At 56.7% G+C, this 24,545-nt stretch overlaps 1 protein-coding gene across 2 annotated transcripts; it reads left to right on the forward strand.

The window, feature by feature from the left end:
- On the forward strand, nt 1-24,191 carry NUMBL (NUMB like endocytic adaptor protein). 2 transcript variants are annotated; one of them, XM_056137040.1, is made up of 10 exons: nt 1-168; nt 3,376-3,460; nt 5,138-5,277; nt 6,429-6,503; nt 6,589-6,663; nt 8,468-8,608; nt 15,540-15,717; nt 19,188-19,490; nt 22,577-22,699; nt 23,511-24,191. In XM_056137040.1, exons 1-10 carry the CDS (start codon nt 145-147, stop codon nt 24,128-24,130), a joined length of 1,764 nt encoding a protein of 587 aa, XP_055993015.1. In that variant the 5' UTR covers nt 1-144; the 3' UTR covers nt 24,131-24,191. The 2 variants fall into 2 exon arrangements, with proteins under 2 accessions (XP_055993015.1, XP_055993014.1); XM_056137039.1 differs by having other exon boundaries at nt 3-168; nt 19,185-19,490.
- Nucleotides 24,192-24,545: the final 354 nt, after the last annotated feature.

Consider the following 24,545-nt stretch of genomic DNA (forward strand, 5'->3'; position numbering starts at 1 on the left):
GCGGACTCGCGCGCGTGCATCCCGCACCATTCCCCGGCCTGCGGCCCCGGCCCGCGTCCCCGCGAGCTGCCGCCGCCGCCGCCGCCGCCGTCGGAGCGCCGGGCCCAGCCGGGGCCGCGGGAGGCGGGGGCGCCCGGGCCCTGGATGTCCCGCAGCGCGGCGGCCAGCGTGAGAAGGGCGGGAGCGGGGGACCCGGGCGGGGGGCGGCGCCGCTGCTGATGTGGCGGAGGGTGGGAGGCGTCCGCGGCGCCCGGATGCAGCGAGGGTGCCAAGGCTGGGGAGGATGGTCCTGGGTGGGGGTCCCGGCACAGGAGCCCCCTTCCGCGGTAGCCAGCCCAGTTGGGGAGACGGGGGGCTGGGGCTGGGGGTCGTGGGCATAGGCCCTCTCTCCAAGGCTCCGGAGCTAGGGCGCCCTGACACAGACCCCCTCGTGATTAAAAAAAAAAAAAAATCAAGGACAGGGGCCAGGTTTTAGGTACAACTCCCTAGGCCAGGTTTTTTTGGGGGGAGGGAGTGGAGTCCAGAGCACAACCCGGGTCCCAAGCCCAGGCCTCCCCTCCAGGAAGCGGTTCCAGAGGAGACGCAATACCTCCCCCTCCCTCCCTCTCTCCAGAGTCTGAGCACAGCAAGCCTGGAGCAGGGGTCTCTGCCCACAGCTCCCCCTCTCCAGCCCAGGTCTGTGGGGGTGCCGAGCCCCGCCGGTCCCCAGGCCCCAGAGGTTGGCAGGGCACAAGTATCCCCGCCCCAGCCTCCATCCTTGGGCGGCGTCCCAGGAGCAGCCCCTTCTCCAAACAAGGTCCCCGGACTAGCGCCCGGGTTCCGGGACTCCACCCCGGAGCCCCCCCAGATTGGATGAGATCCGAGCAAAGCTGGGTCACCCCCCCTTCCGCCCCCACAAAGGCTTGGTCAAGGGCCCCGGGGCACAGGTCCCCTGGGGTTACCCCCTTTTGTCCCTGGGACTGCCCACCCAGCTGTCTGGGCGCTGCCCCACCCGCGGACAATGCACCACCACCCCCTCCGGGTTGGGGGACGCCCCTAGGCGACGGGCTTCAAGCTGTGCTGGGGGTGGGGGGGCGGCTCCCCAGGGACCAAGTGCCGCTGTCTGCGGTGGCCTTGTCCCTGCCGCTGCTGCCGTCTTTGTGTGTGGTGGTACCTGGGGAAGGGGGCAGGCGGGCAGACAGACGGGCAGGCCGTGGGGAGGGGGCCGAGTGTCACCCCTTGTTTCCGTGAGGGTGGCGCGTGCACTGCAGGCTGTTCGCTCTGAGGGATCTTATGTGTGTGTCTGTGTTTTAGGCTTGTGGCCGTGTCTGGAGGTGCCTGTGATTGTGAGTGCATGTATATGTGTGTGTATATGTGTGTGTATATGAGTGTGCTCCTGCTGCCCCCCCCCCGCCCCCATGTAGACCCCTGCACTTTTTCTAGCCCCCAACTCTCGAGTGCCTGTGTATGCATGCTTGTGACCCCAGGGGTGTATCGGTGACTCTCGCTGGGACCCCCTGCGTTTTGCGATTTTGTGGGCGGCGGTGTGGAGTTGGCACATGGGTGGAGTTGGACATGGGTGGAGTTGTGGCCAGAAGCGGGGTGGTGTGTGCCAGCCCGTCCAGGTGCGGCCCGCACGGGTGCCGGGGACTGTGTCTCTGCGTCACACACTTGTCTGTGACACACAACTGTCCCTGCCTCCCTGCACGTGTGACACTGTCCCAGTGTGTGCAGAGCCACATCTGTGAGTGTCCAGCTCCCTCAGGCCGGCTCTCGCTGCCCATCGCGCCTTGATTGTCGCGGGTGTGCGGTTTCCCTCACATCTGGGGTGGGTTCTTTTTTGGGACTGGGGGAGCTGGAGGATGCCTGGGATTGAACCTGGGGTGTCTCACTTACAGGGCAGGCGCTCTCCTGCTTCCCCCCCCCACCCCAGCCTAGATGCGGGGTCTGTCGCCCTCTTCCTGGTGGCTTCACTCTGTGCGTGTGACTCATAGGTGTGTCTGTGTGGTGGCACCAGGTAACGGTGCGTGTTTGTGGGGGCGCGTCCGTGGCTGTGGCATCTAAAAATTCCCCCAGGCCTGCCTGTCTCGGCTCCTGGATGACTGTGCACGCGTCTGGGCCAGGTACTGGGGAGAGCGTGTGTGTTCTGCCCTGGGTTTGGGTTGGAGTGACGGGGTGTGGGCAGTGGTCACTCGCTCCGGCAGGCATCATGCCTTCTGTGGGAGCACAGCCCTCTGTGCCCTGTCTGCCTCCTGGCGCTGTTGGGTGACCACCGGCCCGAGGGGCATTTGTGATGTCCGGGACTGTGGGTGTCTGTCCACACAGCCTGGGTTGGACCACACACTTGTCTACAGGACGTGCGGGCCGACCGGAAGAGCAGCCATCACAGAGCATGGTGATCGCATGGTCGTGGGATCCACGAGGCTGTGTGTCCATTCCCGTGGCTGGGTCACTGCCTCTGTCTGAGTGTGGCACCTCCTTGGTGGCCATTGCGTGTCCCAAGAGTGCCTGTCTGGTTCACTCAGGGCCCAGACTGTGGCCCTCAGTGGGTGTCTGTAATCTGTGGTAGATAGAGCGAGGGTTGGTGGGGGAGTCCCAGAGACTGGGGGACCAGGGTCAGGTGTGATGAGAATGTGTGCCTGTGTGTGTACGTGTGAGTGCGTGTGTGGGGGGGTTGGGGGGGTCTGCTCATGGGCTTCCTGCGTCGCCAGCAAGTGTGGCCGGGCTGAGACCATACGATTGGGTGCTTATGGCTGAGCAGGAGGTGACCTCTGTGTGTCTCTTTGTGGCTGGGTCCCCAGTAAGAACTTGGGGGGAATCTGTGCCTGGATCTTGCTCCTTGTATGTGGCTGAGGAAAGAGGAATGACCCAGTGGCAGGAGGTGACGGGGAGGCTGGGACACTCTGTGCTCCCATGCTTGTGGACTGATGTTGGCAGCAGAGACATGGGCTGTGTGAATGTGGGTGCCCACAGCAGCTCCTGCTGCCCTCATGTGTGTGTGTGTGTGTGTGTGTGTGTGTGTGTGTGTATGAGAGACTGTGGCTGTGTGACCGTGTGCTGGGCACCCAGGGCAGGCATGGCGTATGTCCAGCTGGCTGTGTTTTGTGTGTGACCCTGGCCGGTGTCTCAGGGCAAGGTTTCCCCCTCCTCACGCTGCCTAGGCTGTCCCTACAAACACCACCCCCCCGCCCCCCCCCCGCCCCCCTGCTCACCTCCTCTTCCTGGGCCCTTGGAACCAGGTGGCTGCGCTCCCTGGTTACTGTTGCTATGACAACAGGGTTCTCATCAGGGCATCTGACATGAGGGGGGTGGTGGCTGATGTCCAAGGAGGGGGTGAGGCAGGGGACAGAACCCCTTGCAGACCAGCGTCTCACCTCTCGGCTCTCCTGTGGGCAGGGCGGAACCAGGAGGCCCGAACACCGCTTGCCCCCAGCCCCGTGTGGGGCCCCGGGGCCCCCTGCACCCTCCAGGACGGAGCCAGGTGAGTGGCCTGCCAAGGATGGGGCAGGGGGCAAGTGGGAGGGAGGGCCTGGCAGCAGGAACACCGGATGCATTGTGTGCATAAAGGGACACTCCCCCACTGGGTGACCCTCCAAACCTTCCTCACTGGGCATGAGTTTACCCAGACACACAGTCTTCCGTGCACACACTAAGACTCTCCAACAGCCCCCAACCCCAGGTGGAGGGTCACAGAACATGAACAGACTTTATTCTGGACAATCTGCAGAGGGCACACTCCACGGCCCCACGCTGCCCAGATGCAGCCTCACACACAAGCCTTCGGGCTGGGGCTCTCCCCACGAGTTCTACTTCTGTGCACACATGCACATGCGCACACACACACACATACACATACACACACATAGGCTCAGACACACACACGAGCCATACACACACATGCATAGGCACACATGCATACACAAATACATACACACGAGCACACCAAGTGCACACACACACACATAGACATGCATGCATAGGCACATATGTGCACGCACAGGCACACATGGGCGTATGCACGCACACACACACACACACACACACACACGTGCGCACGGCTGCCCTGTTCGTCCTCAGCCCTCTCCCAGACGACAGGCTGACCGTCACTTCCTCCCAGACACACTCAGACAAGCCCCAGAGAGCGTCACCAGGTGCACACACACTCCCTACTAACAGCCGTTTGCCACACCCAGACCCCACACAGCCTCTCCGAGTCCTCTGGACACAGATCCTGGGGGGTGGGGGGTACCTCCCTCTCTCGGGCCACAGGTGCTCTGCCCAGAGTCACAACCAGCTCACAGGTAGCGTGTGATGACTCCCAGCTTGTCCACCTGATGGCCCTGACTGGGCACAGACTGCCCCCCCACCCCCCCACCCCCGCCGGCGTTCACAGGACATGTCTCTCTGCACGTGGCAGTGGCTGGCTCCTGGGGTCCCTCCTGCTAGAGGCACCATACTGGCGCTTCCCCCACCTCCTCCCAGGGGAGGGTTGTCTTAGCAGCTGCTGACCGCCACCCAGAACACAGTTCCTCCCCCCCCACCCTCCTGGGAACCCCATCTCAAACTACACGCGGTTGTCAGGCTGTAACTCGGACTGAGATGAGCTCCCACCCCCCAACCCCATGTGGCAGCCCCAATGCCCCAAGGCAGGTGCAGGCAGACCCTTGTGCCTGCACCTGCCTCTTTCCCGGAGCCCCCCAACCCTATTGCTCCTTGGCCTCCCACTACTTTGGGCCCTCGGACGGATCCTTTCACCGCCATATCCCCCATCTTTAAACCCCTACGAGCTGTGACTCTGCAGCCCTAGACCCCCGAGCTTCTGAACCCCTTCCCCTCCATTTTTTTTTTTAGCTTTTTGGGTCACACCCTGCAATGCACAGGGGTTACTCCTGGTTCATGCACTCAGGAATTACTCCTGGCGGTGCTTGGGGGACCATATGGGATGCTGGGAATCGAACCTGGGCCGGCCGCGTGCAAGGCAAACGCCCTACCCACTGTGCTGTTGCTCCAGCCCCACCCTCTCCCCTCCATTGCCCCTTCCTTCTTGTCCCCTGGGGGACCCATGTTCCCCAGATGTCACGGCCTCTGGTTCAGCGCCCGCCCCGCTGTTTCCCTCCTCCTTGTGCTCCATGTCCGTGCCCCCGCCCTGTGTCCGCAGACGGGGCGGGCACCATGAACAAGTTACGGCAGAGCTTGCGGCGGCGGAAACCCGCGTATGTCCCCGAGGCGTCACGGCCACACCAGTGGCAGGCAGACGAGGATGCTGTGCGCAAGGGCACCTGCAGCTTCCCTGTCAGGGTGAGTGTGGGGTGCGGGGGCGCGGGGCGAATGAGGCTCCCTGGGGGTGGGGTCCTGGAAGAGACCCCGCAGACTGGAGCACCTCAGCAGTGGAGTCGCTCCGGGCAGATCTCCCGGGACCCAGGTCCTATAGAGCTGGGATTAAATACAGAGTCATAGCAGGGCAAGCGCTGGCCTTGCATGCACCCAGGTTTGATTCCTGACATCCCATAAGGTCCCATGAACACCGCCAGGAGTGATCCTTGCCCATCGATGGGTGTGACTCCAAAGCAAAACTAACCAAAATAAAACCTGTTGAGGGCTAGAGAGACAGTACAGAGGGCGCTGCTTGCCTTGCACGTGGCTGACCCCGGCTCAATCCCTGGCACTGCCTATTGGTCCCCTGAGCATTGTTAGGAATAATTGCTGAGCACGGCCGGCTGTGGCTGGAAGAAAGACTTTTATGGGGGCTGGAGCAATAGCACAGCAGGTAAGGCGTTTGCCGACCTGAGTTCGATTCCCAGCATCCCATATGGTCCCCCAAGCACCACCAGGAGTAATTCCTGAGTGCAGAGCCAGGAGTAGCATCGCCGGGTGTAACCCAAAAAGAAAGGAAAAAAAAAGATTTTTTTCCATACGCTCTGTATCAGGAGAATATTTCCGGGGGTGGGGGGTGGGAAGCAGGGCCGCCTGGAGTTACCCCAGAGTGCCAGAGCTCACAGTTTCAAGGGCGCCAGTAGGTTACTGAGATGCTGCAGCGTCTGCAAAGTCCTCAGCTGCTAAGTGCTTTCTGGTTTAGACAACAACGATGCATAGGCCTCAGCAGCATTGGGGCTTGGGCCATGTGGTGGGTAGACTGGGTTCAAGTCCCAACCCAGCCCCTTCGGCACCAGTAACCCCAGTTGTCCTTCCCTTCTGTCCCCCTCCTTTGGAGACTGGGGCCCAGGACCAGGTGCGGGTGAAGGCCCAGGGAACAGACGGGACAAGACAGACAGCCCGGTGGGCATGCCTGGCGAGGGAGGGGCTCCACCTTGTGAGTTGAGGTGTGGTGTGGACGCCTCCAATAAGCAGGGCATGCTTCCGGCGCCGGGTGGAACTTGCTCAGTGAACCCCAGGAATGATGAATGATTGATGGTCGTGCTCACGTCGTGTTCTCCACCTGCGCCCCGCAGTACCTTGGCCACGTGGAGGTGGAGGAGTCCCGGGGCATGCATGTGTGTGAAGATGCTGTGAAGAAGCTGAAGGCGGTGAGTGGGGGACTGTGGCAGGGAGGGGGCGCAGGGGACCCCCACCAGTAGAGGCAGCCCTGACCCTTGCCTCCCTGCTCCCCAGATGGGCCGCAAGTCGGTGAAGTCAGTCCTGTGGGTGTCGGCCGATGGGCTCCGAGTGGTGGATGACAAGACCAAGGTAGGAGGACCGTGGGGCAGGGGTTGACATCAGCTGTGCCCCGTTCACTCTTCCAGAATCCACGGAGGACACTGTCAAGCCACTTGCCTGCCCCTCCTTCGGGCCTCTTCTAGAATGTTCCTTGGGCCATATCCCAGCTTCCCTCACTGCTTAAGCATGAGCCCCCTGGTTACTTGCCTGCTGGCATTGAGAGGGGTTGTGAGCCGAAATTGGCATTCCAGTACCTGTCACCACCCCCAACTCCCCAACTGGATGACCATACACACACACACACACACACACACCATGCCTAAGGGGTCTCATCTGTAAAATGGGGATAATGGTCTGGAGGGATAGTTCAGCACTGGGCCGGAACGATAACACAGCAGATAGGACATTTGCCTTGCACATGGAGGACCCAGGTTCAATCCCCTGCAACTTATACAGTTCCCTGTGCATGTGCACCACCAGGAGTAATTTCTGAGTGCAGAGCCAGGGGTCACCCCTGAGCATCACTGGGTGTGTCCCCAAAACAGCCTAAAAAGAGAGAGTGTGTTCAGCACCGAAGGCATTGCCCCCTGTGGAATTGTCCCCAATTGGTCATCCTGAAGCAGCACCAGGAGTGACTCCTTAGCACACAGCCAGGAAGAGTCTCTGGGCTACCCTAATCATGATCCAAAAGCTTCCCCAAAATGGAATAGAATGAGGGTCAAGATGGACCCTCCTTTGCCTTGCACGCGGCCAACCCAGGTTCAATCCCCAGCATCCCATATGGTCCCCCATGCATCAGGACTGATTCCTGAGTGCAGAGCCAGGCATAGCTCCTGAGCATCACTGGGTGTGATGTGACCCAGAAAGCCCAGAAAGCAAAAAAAAAAAAGATAGACTCTCCTGTCAGACAAGATCTCTGTGATTGATGAACCCACTACATCCAGACGGCTGAAGTGGAGAGTGTTGCACTACTGAGAATCATGAACCCGCGGCTGGGGCTGGGTACTCTGCTCACCTGAGTCCCCAGCAACGGGCAGAGAAGGCCCCTGCAGCGGAGTGAGGGTTTCACTGAGACCCAGCCAGGCCTGGGCTCTGGTGGCATAAGGCAGTTGTCTCAGCCGGAAATACCATTTATTTGTTGAGAGCCATCTGGTTGGTGCTCAGGGATTACTCCTGGTAGAGCTCAGGGGACCCGCTTTGGTGCCAGGGACCAAACTTGGGGCAGCTTCATGCACTGCAAGCACCTCACCTGCTCGACTTTATCTATGGTCGTTGTTTTCTTTCCTTTTTTTTTCCTGCCTGTTAACGCCCCGTTCATGAAGTCTTGCCTGATTTCTCCTGAGTTGGCACTTTCTTCTCTTGCTTCCTGTGTGAGCAACTGCCACTCCCCCACCCCCGCTTCTTTTCTTCTTGCTTTTTGGGTCACACCCGGGGGGTGTGATGCTCAGGGTTACTCCTGGCTCTACCCTCAGGGATCCCTCCTAGAGGTGCTCGGGTGCCCTATGGGATGCCGGGGATCGCACCCCGGTCAGCTGCGTGCAAGGCAAACACCCTCCCCGCTGTATTATCACTCCAGCCCCGTACCTGTGCCTCTCAATCTGAGCACTGACCCCTCTGCCTGAGCCTCCCTCCTTCCATCCTGGCCGTCGCTCTGGGCTGGCTCCATGAAGGCGTCCGACTTTTCCTCTCAGCTGGGTGCTCTGCACTCCCTGGCACCCCCCTCCCCCAACCCGGGCCATTTCTTTGGCTCACAGCTGCCACAGGGGTAGTGTTTACCAAGTGACTCTATGCGAGTCTGATGACGTGCCTCCTGTGGCTTCCCGGGCCCTCCCAGGACCTGCTGGTCGACCAGACCATCGAGAAAGTCTCCTTCTGTGCTCCGGACCGCAACCTGGACAAAGCTTTCTCCTACATCTGCCGGGACGGGACCACGCGCCGCTGGATGTGCCACTGTTTCCTGGCACTCAAGGACTCCGTGAGTGTCCCCAGGATCCTGCCCTGCCATCCCAGCCCCAGTTCCCATGGGCCCCCTTGCAGCCAGTGACACCTCCGACTACTCCATGTCCAGTGCTCTTGCCTGGCAAAGGGGGCGGCTCCCAGCTCCACACCTCAGGGTCATCGGGGACCCAAGTGTGCTCATGAGAGGTGCTCAGAACATGCTGCCCCCCAGGCATTCCCACAGCCGCCCCATCTCCCCCTCCTCCTCCTCTCCTGTGTTCTGTGCTTCTCCAACTTTGCTACTGGGTGCTTCCACGCACACACGCGTGTCCCCAAGCACAGAGGCCCCAAGTGGGCCCAGCTCTGGGACTGGGATATTTCTGGCATACAGAGGTCTAGAGCGGTTGTTTCTCAACCTTTCTTTAACCTTCTTTCCTTCCCTATGTTCACCGCCCCCCCCAACTCTATTTGGTACTATGCCCCCCACCCCATGTGTGCAGGTCCCTGGAAATATCCTCGGTCCTCCACTGGAGACCACATACCCCCCACACACTGTAAAAAATGCGGATCCAGAGGATTGCCTGCTCCCAGCAGGACCCTCCAGTTCCAATCGAACAGTTGTTCCACTGGAGCAGTAGTACAGTGGGGAGGGCGCTTGCCTTGCACACAGCTGACCTCAGTTCGATCCCCGACATCCCATAGGATCTCCAGCACTGAGCAAGAGCCGCCAGGAGTGATTCCTGAGTACGGAGTCAGGAGTAAGCCCTGAGCATCACTGGGTGTGTCCTAGAAACAAAACAAACAATACTTGTTCCCCAGCAGCACTCACTGATTCTTCTGCCTCCATTTTTTTTTTCTTTTCTGGGTCATACCTGGAAATGCACAGGGGTTACTCCTGGTTTTGCACTCAGGAATTACCCCTGATGGTGCTCAGGGGACCATATGGGATGCTGGGAATCGAACCCGGGCCGGCCACATGCAAGGCAAACGCCCCCCCTGCTGTGCTATCACTCCAGCCCCCATTTTTTTTTTTAATTAAATCACAGATAGTTACAAAACTGTCCTTGATTGGGTTTCAGTGTACAGTGTTCCAGCATTGTTGTTGTTGTTTTCTTGGAAGGACCACACCCAGCAGTGCTCAGAGCTAACTCCTGGCTCTGTGCTCAGGAATTACTCCTGGCAGCCTTTGTGCACCATAGGGAATGCTGGAGATCAAGCCTGAGTCAGCCGTGTGCAAGGCAAATGTATTATCCATTGTTCTATTGCTCTGGTCCCTACTTCTGTTTATTTTGCACTGGTTCCTTCTGTTTTGGGTCCCAAGGACTCCTTCTGAGAGTTTGGCGTCAGCCACTGTGGCGCATCTTTTCAGAAGTGTTCTCACAAGTAGGGCTCTAAGGTTTGTTACAGGGAAGCTCCAGATTCCACTGATTCCAGTGATATCAGAAGCTGGTTTCAGAATCTGAACAAAAGCATCCAAATGCAGTTTATGGGGTACCTGTGCAGCCCCCCTCACCCATCAGGGGATGCGGCTTCACATATGTCTTGTTGTCACATTGGAATTCAGCTTCCACTCCTCTGTGATCCTGGAGGGATGCTTGTGCTCCAGCCCTTACATCTTCATTCCAACCACGTGCCAGGGGGAGGCATGACATCTCCAACTCTATACTGCTGGCAGGAACCTAATGGTCAGGATGTCTTAGCTGCAAAAGATGGTGGAAAATAAGTCTTTTCTGCTTATTTTGGAGTTATACCTGGCAGTGCTCTAGGGCTACTCCCAACTCTTAGCGATCACTCCAGGCAGTGCTCCAGGGAGCCTACAGTTGTTGTGACTTGGGCCTCCACTTGCACAGCACGTGCTTCAGCCCTTTGAACTGTGTTCCCTGCCCCCTGCCCTGGACCTTGGCCACAAGGCTTCTCAGTGCTCTGTGGTGGCCAGTGCTCGTTGGTTGCTGACTGCAGACCAAGTCCAGATCAGGAAGAGCCTGTGAGGGACTCGGAAACTGGAAGGCTAGAGGCCAGGAAGCCTGGGGATATCCCCCCTCAAGGCACTCCTGGCCCGCAAGATTCCTTTGTTGGTGGAACTGGAGTGATTGCACAGCAGGTAGAGTGTTTGCCTTGCATGAGGCCAACCCAGGTTCGATTCCCAGCATCCCATATGGTCCCCTGAGTACCGCCAGGAGTGATTTCTGAGTGCAGAGCCAGGAGTAACCCCTGGCCAGAAGACTGAGCATCGCTGGGTGAGACCCAAAGTCAAGAAGGAAAAGAAAGGAGAGGAGAGGAGAGGAGAGGAGAGGAGAGGAGAGGAGAGGAGAGGAGATTCCTTTATTCATTTGTTGGTTGGTTTGGGGGCTACTCCCATCTCAGTATTGAGAGGTCTCTGTGGTGCTGTGATTGAACCCAAACCTCCTGCAGGCCCAGCTCTGACTGATAAACTTCTTTTACAAACCTGAGGTCTCAGCATCAGGCTGTGGGGCCTTTGGCACAAATGACTCTCTCAGGGACTTTGTCTCTTCTCAATGGGGGATGGAAGCATCCATTCTGGAGGTCACACAGAAAGTTCTAGAATTCTTTTGGGGGGAGTTGGGGGTGTCTGTGTATACCCAGTAGTGGTCAGGGCTTAGTCCTGGCTTTGCATTCAGAAATTATTCCTGGAAGGCTCCAGGGAACATATGGGATGCCGGGGCTCGAACCTGGGTCAGGCCACGTGCAAGGCAAATGCCCTCCCCGCTACGTTGTCTCTCCATGCCCACCCCTCCTTTTCTTCCTACTGCTGGGAACCACACTGCCCAGGTCTCAGGCATACAAGGCAACTTACTGTCCCAGCTCCAGCACCCCCCAAGGAAGTGTCAGTTGATGTCCTGTACTCCGTGTCCAGTAAACACGCACAGTTGCGCTGGCTTGGGGAGAACGTGGGGGCGGAACACGCGCAGAGGGAGCTTTGCCGTCTTAGCAGTGAGTCTTCCCGCACGAATCTACGAGGACTCCATCTGCTTCGCGTCCCCGCCCCGCCGGGCTGGTGGCTTTCTGTGGACTCGTCCTCCGTGTTCTTAGATTCCATTTGCTCTGTCAGACGCTGCTGTACTTGCAGTTGTCAACCTCGTGTCAGTCCCAGGACTGCGCATGGTGAGGGCGCATAGCTGCCTCAGATTTTTGCTTCCTGATCTTGTATTCTAAAAGTCACGTAAATAAGTGTGTGTGTGTGTGTGCACGTGCAACTGCTGTGTGTGTCTCTGTGTCTGTCTGTGTGTGTGTTTGTGTGTTTCTGGGTTGGACTCCAGGTTTCTCGCAAAGCCTACACTGATCCCTCAATAATATTAGCCTCAGCACTTGGATTCATTTAGTTTTATTGCTTTATTTTTTTCTGGGCTACACCCAGTGGTGTTGGAGTTGGGGTGGCTGGCTCCCTGGCGTGCTTGGAATCTGTTCTCTGCTAGTGGGCTGGGGGGATGCAGTGTAGGATCTAATCCTCTTCCCCTGAATTCAGAGTGTGTTTCTTCAGTCACCTTCCCAGCTCTTGAATTCATTTTGTAACACTGGGGATTTAAATTCATTTTTTTCACCGATAGGCTATGGATTCTCTCTTTCTTTCTTTCTTTCTTTCTTTCTTTCTTTCTTTCCTTACTTCCTTCCTCTCTCCCTCCCTCCCTTGCTCACTCCTCCCTTCCTTCCTTTGCAACAACCAGCCATGGGGTTACTCCAGGCTCTGCACTCAGGAATTACTCCTGGCAGTGCGCAGGGGACCATATTGGATCCTGGGGATTGAACAGGGTTGACTGCATGTGAGACAAATGCCCCATTCGCTGTATTATCTCTCCAGCCCGGATGGATTTTTTTCAAACTTTGTACATTTAAACACATGTCATCTGCAAATAGACATCTCTTTACTTTCCCCCTTCCACTTTGGATTCCTTTTCTTTTTCTCTCTCATCTTTTGGTTGTTTTTTGGTTTTGTTTTTATTTTTTTGGATCACCCCTGGCGATGCTCAGTGGTTACTCCTGGCTCTGTACTCAGGAGTTACTCCTGGCAGTCCTTGGGAGACCATATGGGATGCCGGGGAATCAAACCCAGGTTGTCCGCGTGCAAGGCAAACACCCTACCTGCTGTACTATCACTCCGGCCCCTCTCTTTCTTTCTTTTTTTTTTTTTTTTTAATTAGTGAAACACCATGAGGTACAGATTTTTGTGCTTGGGTCTCAGTTATACAATGATCAAGTACCCCTCCCTTCACCAGTGCCCATTTTCCACAACCAAGGGTCCCAGTATCCCTCCCACCCCCATCCCCCCCATCTAACCCTGCCTCTGTGGCAGGGCATTCCCTTTGTTCTCTCTCTCCTTTTGGGCGTTGTGGTTTGCATAAGAGTCCGGCCCCTCTCTGCCTATCTTATTTTCTTTTTCTCTCTCTCTTCCTATCCTACTTTATTTTTTTTGTTTTTGGGTCATATCCCACAGTGCTCAGGACTCACCCCTGGCTCTGCACTTGGTATCACTTCTAATGGGCTTAGGGTGCCACTTATAGAGTATGGGGATTGAACCTGGGTCGGCCACATGCAAGGCAACTCTCTACCTGCTGCATATCGCTCTAGCCCCACTCTTTTTCTCTTTTTCTAAAACTGGGTATAGTTATTATTATTATTATTACTTGGGGCATCATGACTTATAAACTTAAAAAGTTTAAATTTTTACTGCTCTGGCCTGGTTTACAAATTGGTGTTAGTAGGATTTCCTACAGGAGCTGTTCCAACAATAGACCCTCCACCATTGTCCTGTTGTCCCTCACCCCTCAACCCCCATGTCCATGCTTTTTCTCTCGTGCCTACTTTCTCTTTTTATGGGGGAGTGGCCACACCCATCAGTGTTCAGGGCTTACTTCTGGCTGTGCACTCAAGGATCACTCCTGGCAGTGTGCTCGGGCGCCATGTGAGACGCTGGGGATCGAACTCAGGTTGGCCAGGTGCACAGCCAGCACCCTCCCCGCTGTGCTATTGTGCTGGACCTTGGGTTCCATCTCTTGCACCCCAGAGCACCGCCAAGAGCTACTCACAGATTCTGAGCCCAGAGTGGCGCTGAGCATCATTGAGTGTGGTCCCCAAGTGGAAAAAAAAAAAAACTGTTCGCTGAGTTTTTCCCAACAAGTTTGTTGTTACTTAGGTGCCTGGGGGTGTAGGTCTGGGTTCTGGGGTAACTCTGGCAGAGCCTGGAACATACTCAGCAGTGCGGGGTGGTGCCAGAGAGCGTCCCTGGCTCATTTCCCACTCCCTGTGTTGGCTTAGATTTTTTTTTTTTGGTGGGGGTGGGGGGGAGTCACACCCATTTTTTTTTCCTCTGGGGCACATGTGGTGCTGAGAAGGGATGGAGCTCGGGCCTCCTGCAGGAGAAGCATGTGCTCGGTCCCCTGGAACGCTCCTTCCTCACAACACTCACTGAGATTTTTGCATGTGTGTTTGGGGTTGGGGCTCAGAAGCTTTTTGCTCCTGACTCTGTGCTCAGGAGTAACCCCCAAACAGTGCTCAGGAGATTGTATGTGGTGCCAAGGATTGCCCTCAGCCTATGCAGGACGAGCACCTTACCTCCTGTATCTCTCTGGCTCCCATTTGTTCAGTTTGGCTGACCCCCACTTGTTCAGTTTGGGGGATTTTGTTATTTTTGTTTTGGGGGGTGTTTTTGGGGGGTTGTTTGGGTTTTTTTGTTTGTTTTTTGTTTTTTGTTATTAGTCACACCCAGCAGTGCTCAGGGCTTAGTCCTTGTTCTGAGCTCAGGACTTACTCCTGGCAGAGTTCGAGGACCATGGGTTGTGCTGGGGATAGAACCCAGGTTAGGGGTTTGAGTGATAATACAGCAGGGAGGGCGCTTGCCTTGCACGCAGCTGACCCAGGTTTGATCCCTGGCTTTTCCTATGGTCCCCGGTACACTACCAGGACTAATTCCTGAGTGCAGAGCCAGGAGTAACCTTTGAGCACCACTGCGTGTGACCCCAAAACCAAAAAGAACCCAGGCTAGTGCACGGCAGGTGCTCTACCACTGGACTGTCTCTCAGCCCTGTATGCTTAGCTGTTTTTGTCTTTTTGGCCACACTCACTGGTGCTCAGGGCTTGTTCCTGGCTCAGCACTCAGGGATCATTCCTGGCAGTGCTCAGGGAACCCTGTGAAGTACTGTGGATTGAACCCAGATCTGCTGTGTGCAAGGCAAATGCCCTCCCTGATGTACTATGGCTCTGGCCCCCGTTTGTTTAGTTTTTGTTTAGTTTTGGTTTGTTGTTGCTTTTTGAGTCACACCCGGCAATGCATAGGGGTTGCTCCTGACTTTGCACTCAGGAATTACTCCTGGTAGTGCTCCAGGGACCATATGGGATTCTGGGAATCAAACCCGGGTTGACTGTGTGCAAGGGAAACGCCCTACCCGCTGTACTATCGCTCCAGCCCCTCATTTACTTAGTTTGAACTGTTGCACACACATATGTGACCAAGACGCCCGCCCCCCCCCCCCCCCCCCACACACACGCCCATTGGATCCAGATCTGATACCCAGGGCAAGAGCTACATATTACAGCAGGTAGGGCGTTTGCCTTGCACGCGGCCAACCCGGGTTTGAGTCCCAGCATCCTATGTGGTTCCCCAAGCACCGCCAGGAGTAACTCCTGAGTGCAGAGCCAGGAGTAACCCCAGAACACTGCTGGGTGTGACCCAAAAAGCTAAAATTAAAAAAAAGATCTGACACCCGTCTCTCCCCCAAAGTGCCCTCATGTGCCTTCACCGATAATCCCCCCAACCCTGCTACGCCCCAGTCAGCTTTGTGCTTTTCATCAGAGTTGAGTCTTGCCTCTTGTGGAACCCAAACGGAGTTTGCTCAGCTCTGACAGTCCCCGTTGCTGCTTCTGGCCCAGAGGGGACACTACAGCCCAGAGGGGTGCAGAGACCTTCCACACACCCCACCCCAGCCATTGAAGTGAACCCCAATCTCCTCCCCCAGGGCGAGAGGCTGAGCCACGCCGTGGGCTGCGCCTTCGCCGCCTGCCTGGAGCGGAAGCAGCGACGGGAGAAGGAGTGTGGGGTCACGGCGGCCTTCGACGCCAGCCGCACCAGCTTTGCCCGCGAGGGGTCCTTCCGAGGGCGGCCGGCCGAGCGAGAGGCCCCTGAAAAAAAGAAAGGTGGGTTCGAGGGCTTGGTGCTGGGGGTGGGGAGAGCCACAGATACTCCGAGACACGTGGGCTTGGGGATTTCCTGCTGGATCTTTGTGTTTGGGGTCTGCTCCCGGTGGCACTCAGGGCAGGCTGCCAGCTCTGTGCTCAGGTTCCGGGAATTGAACCCGGGCTTACAGCCTATCAACCCCGTGAGCCGTCTCTGCAGCTCCTGAGGGTGTTGTGTGGTTTGGGGGCCACACTTGGCAGCTCCCAGGAGCTTCTTCTGGCTCTGTGCTCCCCTCGGTGGGTGCTCAGGGGACCGTGCCCAACCCAGACTGCTCCAGCTGAGTCTGAAGACCTGGGCTGCCTTAGAAAGTGGGCTGGCCAACACTCAGGTGCGGGAAGGCCCAAGGCCTCGGGGGACCTCCCAGGCTTCCTCATTGCTGGGGGCTCCTCCCAGCTCCATGCTGAGCTGGACTCAGACCCAGAACTGCAGGCCGCAGGCTTTACGCTCACTCCCCTCCAAGGCGAATATCGTAAATACTTAATAAAGAGCATCTCCAGAGGCCCTGATGCAGGCAGTGAGGAAACTGGAACTGGCCCAAGAATGAGCAAGGATGAAGCAGTGTGGGACCTCGCTTTCTCTCCTTTGCTTTTCTTCAGTTGCTTTTTGTTCTGGAGCCACACCCAGTGATGGCTACGCCCAGCTGGGTGCTGGGGGTGAGGTTTTCCTAGCCATTGTGGGGGACCTTGCTGTGGAGAGGGTGAAATCCAGCCCTGCTCATGCAAAACCAGCTCTAAGCCTGTTGATCTATTGTCTAGCCAAGTCCAAGCTTTTTTGTTTGTTTGGGTTTTTTTTGGCCCCGGATTCAAGTTCCTATTTTATACCTATATACCCAGGTCAAGTCAAATGATCTCAGTTGAGAGGTTGGAGAGACAGAACAGTGGGTAGAGCGTTTGCCTTGCACGTGGCCGTCCTGGGTTCAATCCACAGCATCCCATATGGTGCCCTGAGCCCACCAGGAGTGATTTCTGAGTGCAGAGCCAGGAGTATCCGCTGGCACTGCCTGATGTGGCCTAAAATCTCACAAAAAAAGGCAGGGGTGGGGGTGGCAAGTAGAACTTGCAGAAGCCCAGCTGTGTTTTTGTTTAGGGACCACAATGCTCAGGGGTTACTTCTGGCTCTGGACTTAGGGATCACTTCAGGTAAAGTAAGTAAAGTAAAGGCCCTCCCGTTGATCATCGATTGGCTCGAGCGGGCCCAGTAACGTCTCCATTGGAGACTTTGTTGTTACTGTGTCTGACATATCGAATACGTCACGGGGAGCTTGCCAGGTTCTGCCATGCGGGCGAGATACTCTCAGTAGCTTGCTGGGCTCTCCGAGAGGGACGGAGGAATCGAACTCGGGTCGGCCATATTGGCTGCGTGCAAGGCAAACGCCCTACCACTGTGGGTGGACCATATAAAATGGTGGGAATAATCCCTAGTCGGCTGAGTGCAAGGCAAGCGCCCTACCCATTGTGCTATCTGTTCTGGACCCAGACAAACCTCTTCACATGCTTATAGGCTGAGGAAGTGGCTCAGCTGGATGCACTTGCCTTGCATGTGCTGGATTGGGTTCCCAGCACGGCAGGGAGGGGAAAAATATATATGTTTATATTATATAACAAATGTAGTATACATAACATTGTATATTATATAAATATAATATATAATTATATATTTAATTTGGGCTGGAGCGATAGCACAGCGGTAGGGTGTTTGCCTTGCATGCAGCCAACATGGCCGACCCGAGTTCGATTCCTCCGCTCCTCTCGGAGAGCCCAGCAAGCTACTGAGAGTATCTCGCCCGCACGGCAGAGCCTGGCAAGCTACCTGTGATGTATTTGATATGCCAAACGCAGTAACAACAAAGTCTCCAATGGAGATGTTACTGGGCCCCCTCGAGGAAATCAATATTTAATTTATTTATTTTTTTTAGAGTCACACCTGGCGATGCACAGGGGTTACTCCTGGCTCTGCACTCAGGAGTTACTCCTGGCGGTGCTCAGGGGATCATATGGGATGCTGGAAATCGAACCCTGGTCGGCCGCGTGCAAGGCAAACGCCCTGCCCACTGTGCTATCTCTCCAGCCCCCTAATTTTATATATAATTGTAGGATTATATTGTATGTCATATTATATGTACAATATAGCACTGTAGCACTGTCCTCCCATTGTTCATCAATTTGCTCGAGCAGGCACCAGTAATGTCTCCTTTGTGAGACTTGTTGTTACTGTTTTTGGCATATCAAATACACCATCGGGGGCTTGCCATGCGGGCAGGATACTCTTGGTAGCTTGCTGGGCTCTCCATGAGGGATGGAGGAATTGAACCTGGGTCGGCCACGTGCAATGCAAATGCCTTATCCACTGTGCTATCCTTCGAGCCCAGGTACAATATATTATTGTAAATATATATGATATATATTATATATTTTAAGTATATACTTTTTATTTTATTTAATTTTTTAAAGTATATACTTTTTAAAAATGGATTTTTTTATTGAATCACTGTGTGATAGACCCTTACAAATCTGTTCGTGATTAGGTTTCAGTCATACAATGTACTTTTTTTTTTAATTGTTCACAACACCTATGCTTTGCAGGCAGGAGCCCAGGCCCAGGTGTGATTGCTGACACTGCACAGTCCCCTGAGCACTTATGGGAATGAGCACAGTGCTGGGAGTAGCCCCCAGCACCACTTGGGAGTGATAGCCACCTCCACCCCACAAAAAAAGGAACTTTCATACCCCATGAGAGTGGAGTGAGGAGCTAGCAGCTTATTAACAGTTCGCCTGGGTCCCCAGCCCTTCCGTATGAAAATATCCCTTGACTGTTTATCTAATTAAAGTGTCAGAAGCTATAAGGAATGTTATCACAGGGGTCAGGGCAGGGAAGGAGCTTGTGGGTTGTTGTTGTTTGTTTTTTGTTTTGTTTTGTTTTGCTTTTTGGGTCACACCCAGCGATGCTCAGGGGTTACTCCTGGCTCATGCACTCAGGAATTACTCCTGGCGGTGCTCGGGGGACCAGATGGGGTGCTGGGGGTCGGCCGCGTGCAAGGTAAATGCCCTACCTGCTGTGCTATCGCTCTGGCCCTGCTTGTGGGTTTTGGTCCCAGCACCACATCCAGTCCCTTGTGCACTGCCAGGTGTGATTCCTGAGAGCTTCCTGGTGTGGCCCCAAAGCAAAAAAGCCAAAAAGGAATCAGGCTTTCCAAGGAGCCCCAGGAGAATTCAGATCGGAGCAGAAAGCCCTGTCAAGACAGAGGGTGGGTGTGGGGGACGGGCCTTCCCAGCAGGGGGAGGTGATTTCAGCCTGAGCCCTATGAGGGACATTGCAGGGCGGTCACCAGCCTGCAGGGGGCGCTGGGTGAGGGAGGCAGCATGGGGGAATGACCTGGGCCAGCAGGAGGCTGCAGTGAGGCGAGTGACCTTGTGTCCTGTGTCTCCAGCAGAGGCAGCAGCTGCCCCCTCCGCGGCGCCCGGCCCCGCACAGCCTGGACACGTGTCTCCGACACCCGCCACCACATCCCCCGGCGAAAAGGGGGAGGCGGGTACCCCGGTGGCAGCGGGCACCACAGCGGCCGCCATCCCTCGGCGCCACGCCCCCCTGGAGCAGCTGGTTCGCCAGGGCTCCTTCCGGGGCTTCCCCGCCCTCAGCCAGAAGAATTCGCCTTTCAAACGGCAGCTGAGCCTGCGGCTGAACGAGCTGCCGTCTACACTACAGCGTCGCACCGACTTCCAGGTGAAAGGCACAGGTGAGCCCCAAGGGGGAAGAAGTTTCTGGATCTCGACTGCATCTGTAAGGGGTGGGACATGCCACAAGCCACAAGCACCATCAGCCATTGGCTAGGGTCGGTCTGAGACCAGCCAGGGAGAGAAGCAGAAAACTTTTGTTTTGTTTGGGGGCCACACCCAAACACGATGCTCAGGGGTTACTTCTGGCTCTGCACTCGGGAATTACTCCTGGCAGGGCTCCAGGGGACCATGTGAGATGCCAAAGATTGAACCTGGGCTGGCTGCATGCAAGGCAAGCCCCCTACCCACTGTACTGTTGCGCGGGCCCCAGAGCAGGAATCATGATAATCTTGCTGTGGACATAGGGAAGAATCAAGGCGAAATAGGGCTGGATTGATTGGCAGAGTTGACTGGCCTTAGGGAAAAGAGTGCGCTGGAGAGATAGTATAGCGAAAGGGGAGGCATTTGCCTTGAACATGGCTGATCCTGATATCCCTGAAACCCACCAGAAGTGATCCTGAGCTCAGAGCCAGGACTTAGCCCTGAGCACTGCTGGGTGTGGCCTACAAACAAAAAAGGAGAGGGACTGGCCTCTACCTGGACTGGTTAGCAAAAGAGAAGAAACAGCATGTGTATGTCGGTGTTTGGTTTAGTAGGAATCTGATGCCCCGATTCCTTCCAAGCATTGCCATCAGGCCAACGAAGGGTCCAAGTGGGTGGTACCCAGGAATGTGGTGGATTAGCACCATCTACAGTAATGAGGCTGGGAGCCTGGAGAGTTGATGTGTATGATTGGCGTGCATGATCTGTGTGCAAGATTCTTATGCGTGATCCATGTGTATGACCCTTGTGCATGATTGGCGTGTATGATTCATGTGCATGATCTGTATGCATGTTCCATGTGCATGACCCGTGTGCACAGTCGGCATTCATGATCTGTGTGCATGATTAGCATGCATGATTGGCGTGCTTGATCCGTGGGTATGATCCGTGTGCATGACCCGTGTGCATGATCGGCATGCTTGATCCGTGTGCATGGGCTGTGTGCATGATCAGCGTATATGATCTTTGTGCCTGATCCAGCAGAGCATGACCAGACACATGACCAGAGGAAGCAGGAGGTGAAGAGAGGCATCAGGCAGCATGGCGAGGGGCTTGGGATGCTGCCTTTGGGCCAAGGCTTGGGCACCCACCTCCACTGTTTAGCCACTCTAGCCAGGGACTGTGACAGGAAGGACGGGTCCCATCACTGACTCGCAGTGACAGGAGCCAGAGGCGCAGTTGCTGACAGCAGATGCGTCTGAAGTATGAGTCACGCAGGTGATTTCATTGTGTGTCTGTCATAGAGTGTAATTACACAGACCTCGACCCTGTCACCCACTTGGCTCTGTGGCTATATATAGAGCCTCTGTCTGGGTGACCAGAGGCATTATCAGTGCAGTGGCTCTGTGAACACCCACTCGGAGGGAAAAGGGGAAGACAAGGGCCAGGCCCCTCCCATCATTTGGCCAGTCTCCCGTAGAGGTCTGGTCTGGGGAGGAGTAAGGTGAGTTTGGTGGGAGAAAGCATCGTATTTGATTACTAATGTCTGCTGTGGCCAGGAGGAGGAGAGCCGTGGCAGAGATCATGATCCGACAGCCAAGCGTGAGGCCGGGGACGTGACTGAGTGCTACAGTGCCCGCTTGGCAGGCGTGAGGCTCTGGGTTTCACGTCTGGCTCTGGGGAGGAGAGGAAAGATGGGGGCTGTTGCTGGAGGGATAGTATGGTAGGTAAGGTACTTGCTTTGCTTGAGGCAAACCTGGATTTAGTCTCCAGCTCCCTATATGGTTCTCTGAGCACTGCCAGGAGTGATCCCTGAGCTCGGAGCCAGGAATAAGTTCTGAGCACTGCTGGGTGTGTCCCCCCAACCAAAAATAAATAAATAAATAAATAAATAAATAAATAAATAAAAGCAATGTTTGCAGGGACTGGAGTGATAGTATAGCAGGTTGGAGGTTTGCCTTTCAGGCAACAAATGTAGTTTCGATTCCCAGAACCACATATGGTCCTCCTAGCTGCCAGGGGTGCCCAGGAGTAACTCCTGAACATCGCTGGATGTGGCCCCCACTTCAAAATAAATATATAAATGAATAATAATTTCTTTTTTTTTGGGCTTTTTGGGTCACACCCGGCAATGCACAGGGGTTACTCCTGGCTCTGCACTCTGGAGTTACTCCTGGTGGTGCTCAGGGAAATATGGGATGCTGGGAATACGAACCCAGGTCGGCCGCGTGCAAGGCAAACGCCCTACCCGCTGTGCTATCTCTCCAGCTCCCTGAATAATTTCTTTTTTTAAAAAAAAAAGATGTTTACTGTGGGAAAAGGAGGAAAAGGTGACAGGTCTCTCCCTCAAGGAGCCACTGTGTGTGGGTGGTCTTCCCCGCAGTTCCTGGGGCCAAGCATCGGTCCTAATTCCATTCCAAATTCAGACACATGGGGGCCAGAATGATAGTGCAGTGGGTAGGACGTTTGCCTTGCACAGGGAAAACCTGGGTTCAATCCCCAGCATCCCATTTGGTCCCCCTGAACCCCACTAGAAGTGATCCCTGAGTGCAAAGCCGGGAGTCAGCCCTGAGCACCATCAGATGTGACTCCCCCAAAATGAAAATAAACCAAACCTGAAGCACCTGCTAGAGGCTGGGGCTGAGGAAGAAGGTGTGGGTCTGTATCCAGGGGGCAGGCTGCAGGCCTAATTCTTTTTTGAGGTCGGGAGCAGGGTGTTCAGGCACCGCTCACAGCTGGTGGTACTCGGGATCAAATCGGGGTCAGCCATGTACAGCCATCTTCACCTCTGGACTAGCTCTGCCCTCTGACCTACCCCCAGAGTGGCTTCTGAGAGGTGTCCAGCCTCCGCAGGACACACACAGGGGCAGCCTTGCAGCTATGCTGTCCCTGTGTACCACCCCACCCCACCCCGGACTGTCACAATTTCTCTGTGTGAGGGGGCAAGCACCCCAGCTTTATTGGGGAGCCTCAGCCTCCTGACATCAGCTGCCCACTTGTGGAGAGGAACTCTGGGCGGGGCTTAGGCCGTTCATTCCCCTCCTCTTCTCCCTGATGCCCCCAGTGCCGGAGATGGAGCCCCCTGGGGCCAGTGACAGCGACGGCATCAGCGCCCTCTGCACGCAGATCAGCTCTTCCTTCGCCAGTCCTGGGGCCCCCACATCAGGGCCCCCGCCCACCTCGACAGGTAAGCCCAGCCTGAGTCATCGGTGGGGGCAAACCCCGGCACCACCCCTCCAGTCAAGGACCCCCGGGGTCACCACTCCAGGAATCTTGGTGTCTTGTTGCTTTAGCATGAGGGGTTGGCTTGAACCAGGGTCTCTGCCGGAACTCTTCCTGTCTGAAATGATGCTTCTAGCTCTCAGGCTACCCTGCCTCCAAGCCGTGAACCTTCCACAGAGTGCTCTGAGCACTGGGGGCTCATCCTGGTCCCCCTGGGAGGGCCTTAGAATTGCTGACCTTCAGAGTCAGAGCGATAGAGGTGGGAGGGCGCTTGTCTTGCATGCGGCCGACCCAGATTCAATCCCCAGCACCACCCTGAGCCCCGCCAGGTGTGGCCCCAAAGCAGACAGAAATTTTCATGGGAGCACAGCGGGTTAAAGCACGGGCCCTGTAAGAGGGGAAGCAGGTTCAAAGCCCAGCACCGCAGATGATTTCCCAAGAAGCACCACCCGGGGTCACTCCTGAGCACAGCCAGGAGTAGCCCCTGAGCATCACTGGGGACGGCCCAACACCCACCCGCCCACCCCAGTAAGTAAATGAAAAGATTTACTTGTTATGCTTCGGGCACTGCCCAGCCAGAAGGAAGGCGGAGCTGGGTGGGGGTGAGTCCAACTGAGACCACCCCGCCTCCCGCACTGTAGAACCAGCAAGGGCCTTCCCAGCAGTGCTTGGTGACCGGAGTGGTCCTGGGGCCCCTGCCCGGGGCAGCGCAGCGCCCCCAGACCCCGACCCCCAGTCCGGGGTCCCTCATGTGCCCTGCTTGCTGCCTTCTGCAGGGACATCTGCCTGGGGCGAGCCCCCCGTGGCCCCCGCCGCGGCCTTCCAGCCCGGGCACAAGCGGACCCCTTCGGAGGCCGAGAGGTGGCTGGAAGAAGTGTCCCAGGTGGCCCGAGCGCAGCAGCAGCAGCAAGCCGCCGCCGTGCCCGCCGCCGTGCCCGCCGCCCTGCAGCCCTACCCCGCCCCCGTGGGGCCCTTCGACGCCGCGCCCGCCCAGGTGGCCGTGTTCCTGCCGCCCCCACACATGCAGCCCCCGTTCGTGCCCGCCTACCCGGGCTTGAGCTACCCCCCACTGCCCCGGGTGCCCGTAGTGGGCATCACGCCCTCCCAGATGGTGGCCAACGCCTTCTGCTCGGCTGCCCAGCTCCAGCCGCAGCCCGCCGCCCTGCTGGGGAAAGCGCGGGCCTTCCCGGCCCCCGCCACGCCCAGTGCCCCGGGGGGCCAGGTCCGCCCCCGCCCCAGTGGGGCGCCCTGGCCCCCGGAGCCCACCCCGGCCCCGGCCCCGGAGTTGGACCCCTTCGAGGCCCAGTGGGCGGCCTTGGAAGGCAAACCTGCAGCCGAGAAACCGCCCAACCCCTTCTCCGGCGACCTGCAAAAGACCTTCGAGATTGAGCTGTAGCAGCGTGTGCGGGTGCCTGACCTGGGGGCTGCAGGCACCCCCCGTCCCGCAGCCTGCGCCCCCCAACACCCATCCCTCCTCCCCGCTCCCCCCACCCCCTCTATAGGACCCATAGGACGCCCAGGCGGGGACAGGAGGAAATTCAGGGACAGACCCCGCCTGGCGAAGGGACCCATCTGTAGCTGACAATGCTGCTCCCCCGACCCAGGCCCGAGGACCCCCACAGAGGACCCTCCGTTTAAGCTCCATTTCCCGGTTTCTTTTGTACACCTCCACCTTCCAGTGTTCGGGCAGGCTGGAGGACGGATGCCCACGGAGGGGCTGCCCTAGGCCCCCCATGAGCGTGCACCCCGAGCCTGGCCCTTCCCCCCAAACTCAGCACAAGCAAAGGGCTTCCCTCTGCCCACCCGCTGCG

This window comes from Sorex fumeus, unplaced genomic scaffold, assembly GCF_029834395.1.
Source record: "Sorex fumeus unplaced genomic scaffold, SorFum_2.1 ptg000122l, whole genome shotgun sequence".
In the NCBI taxonomy this organism is placed as follows: Eukaryota; Metazoa; Chordata; class Mammalia; order Eulipotyphla; family Soricidae; genus Sorex; species Sorex fumeus.

What these genes read in the sequence shown, in the direction of transcription:
- NUMBL (XM_056137039.1), top strand. Translation starts at nt 145, where the DNA reads ATGTCCCGCAGCGCGGCGGCCAGC. An exon ending in CCTGCAGCTTCCCTGTCAGG is followed by an intron (nt 5,278 to 6,428) that starts GTGAGTGTGGGG and finishes TGCGCCCCGCAG; the next exon opens with TACCTTGGCCACGTGGAGGT. An exon ending in TGGTGGATGACAAGACCAAG is followed by an intron (nt 6,664 to 8,467) that starts GTAGGAGGACCG and finishes GGGCCCTCCCAG; the next exon opens with GACCTGCTGGTCGACCAGAC.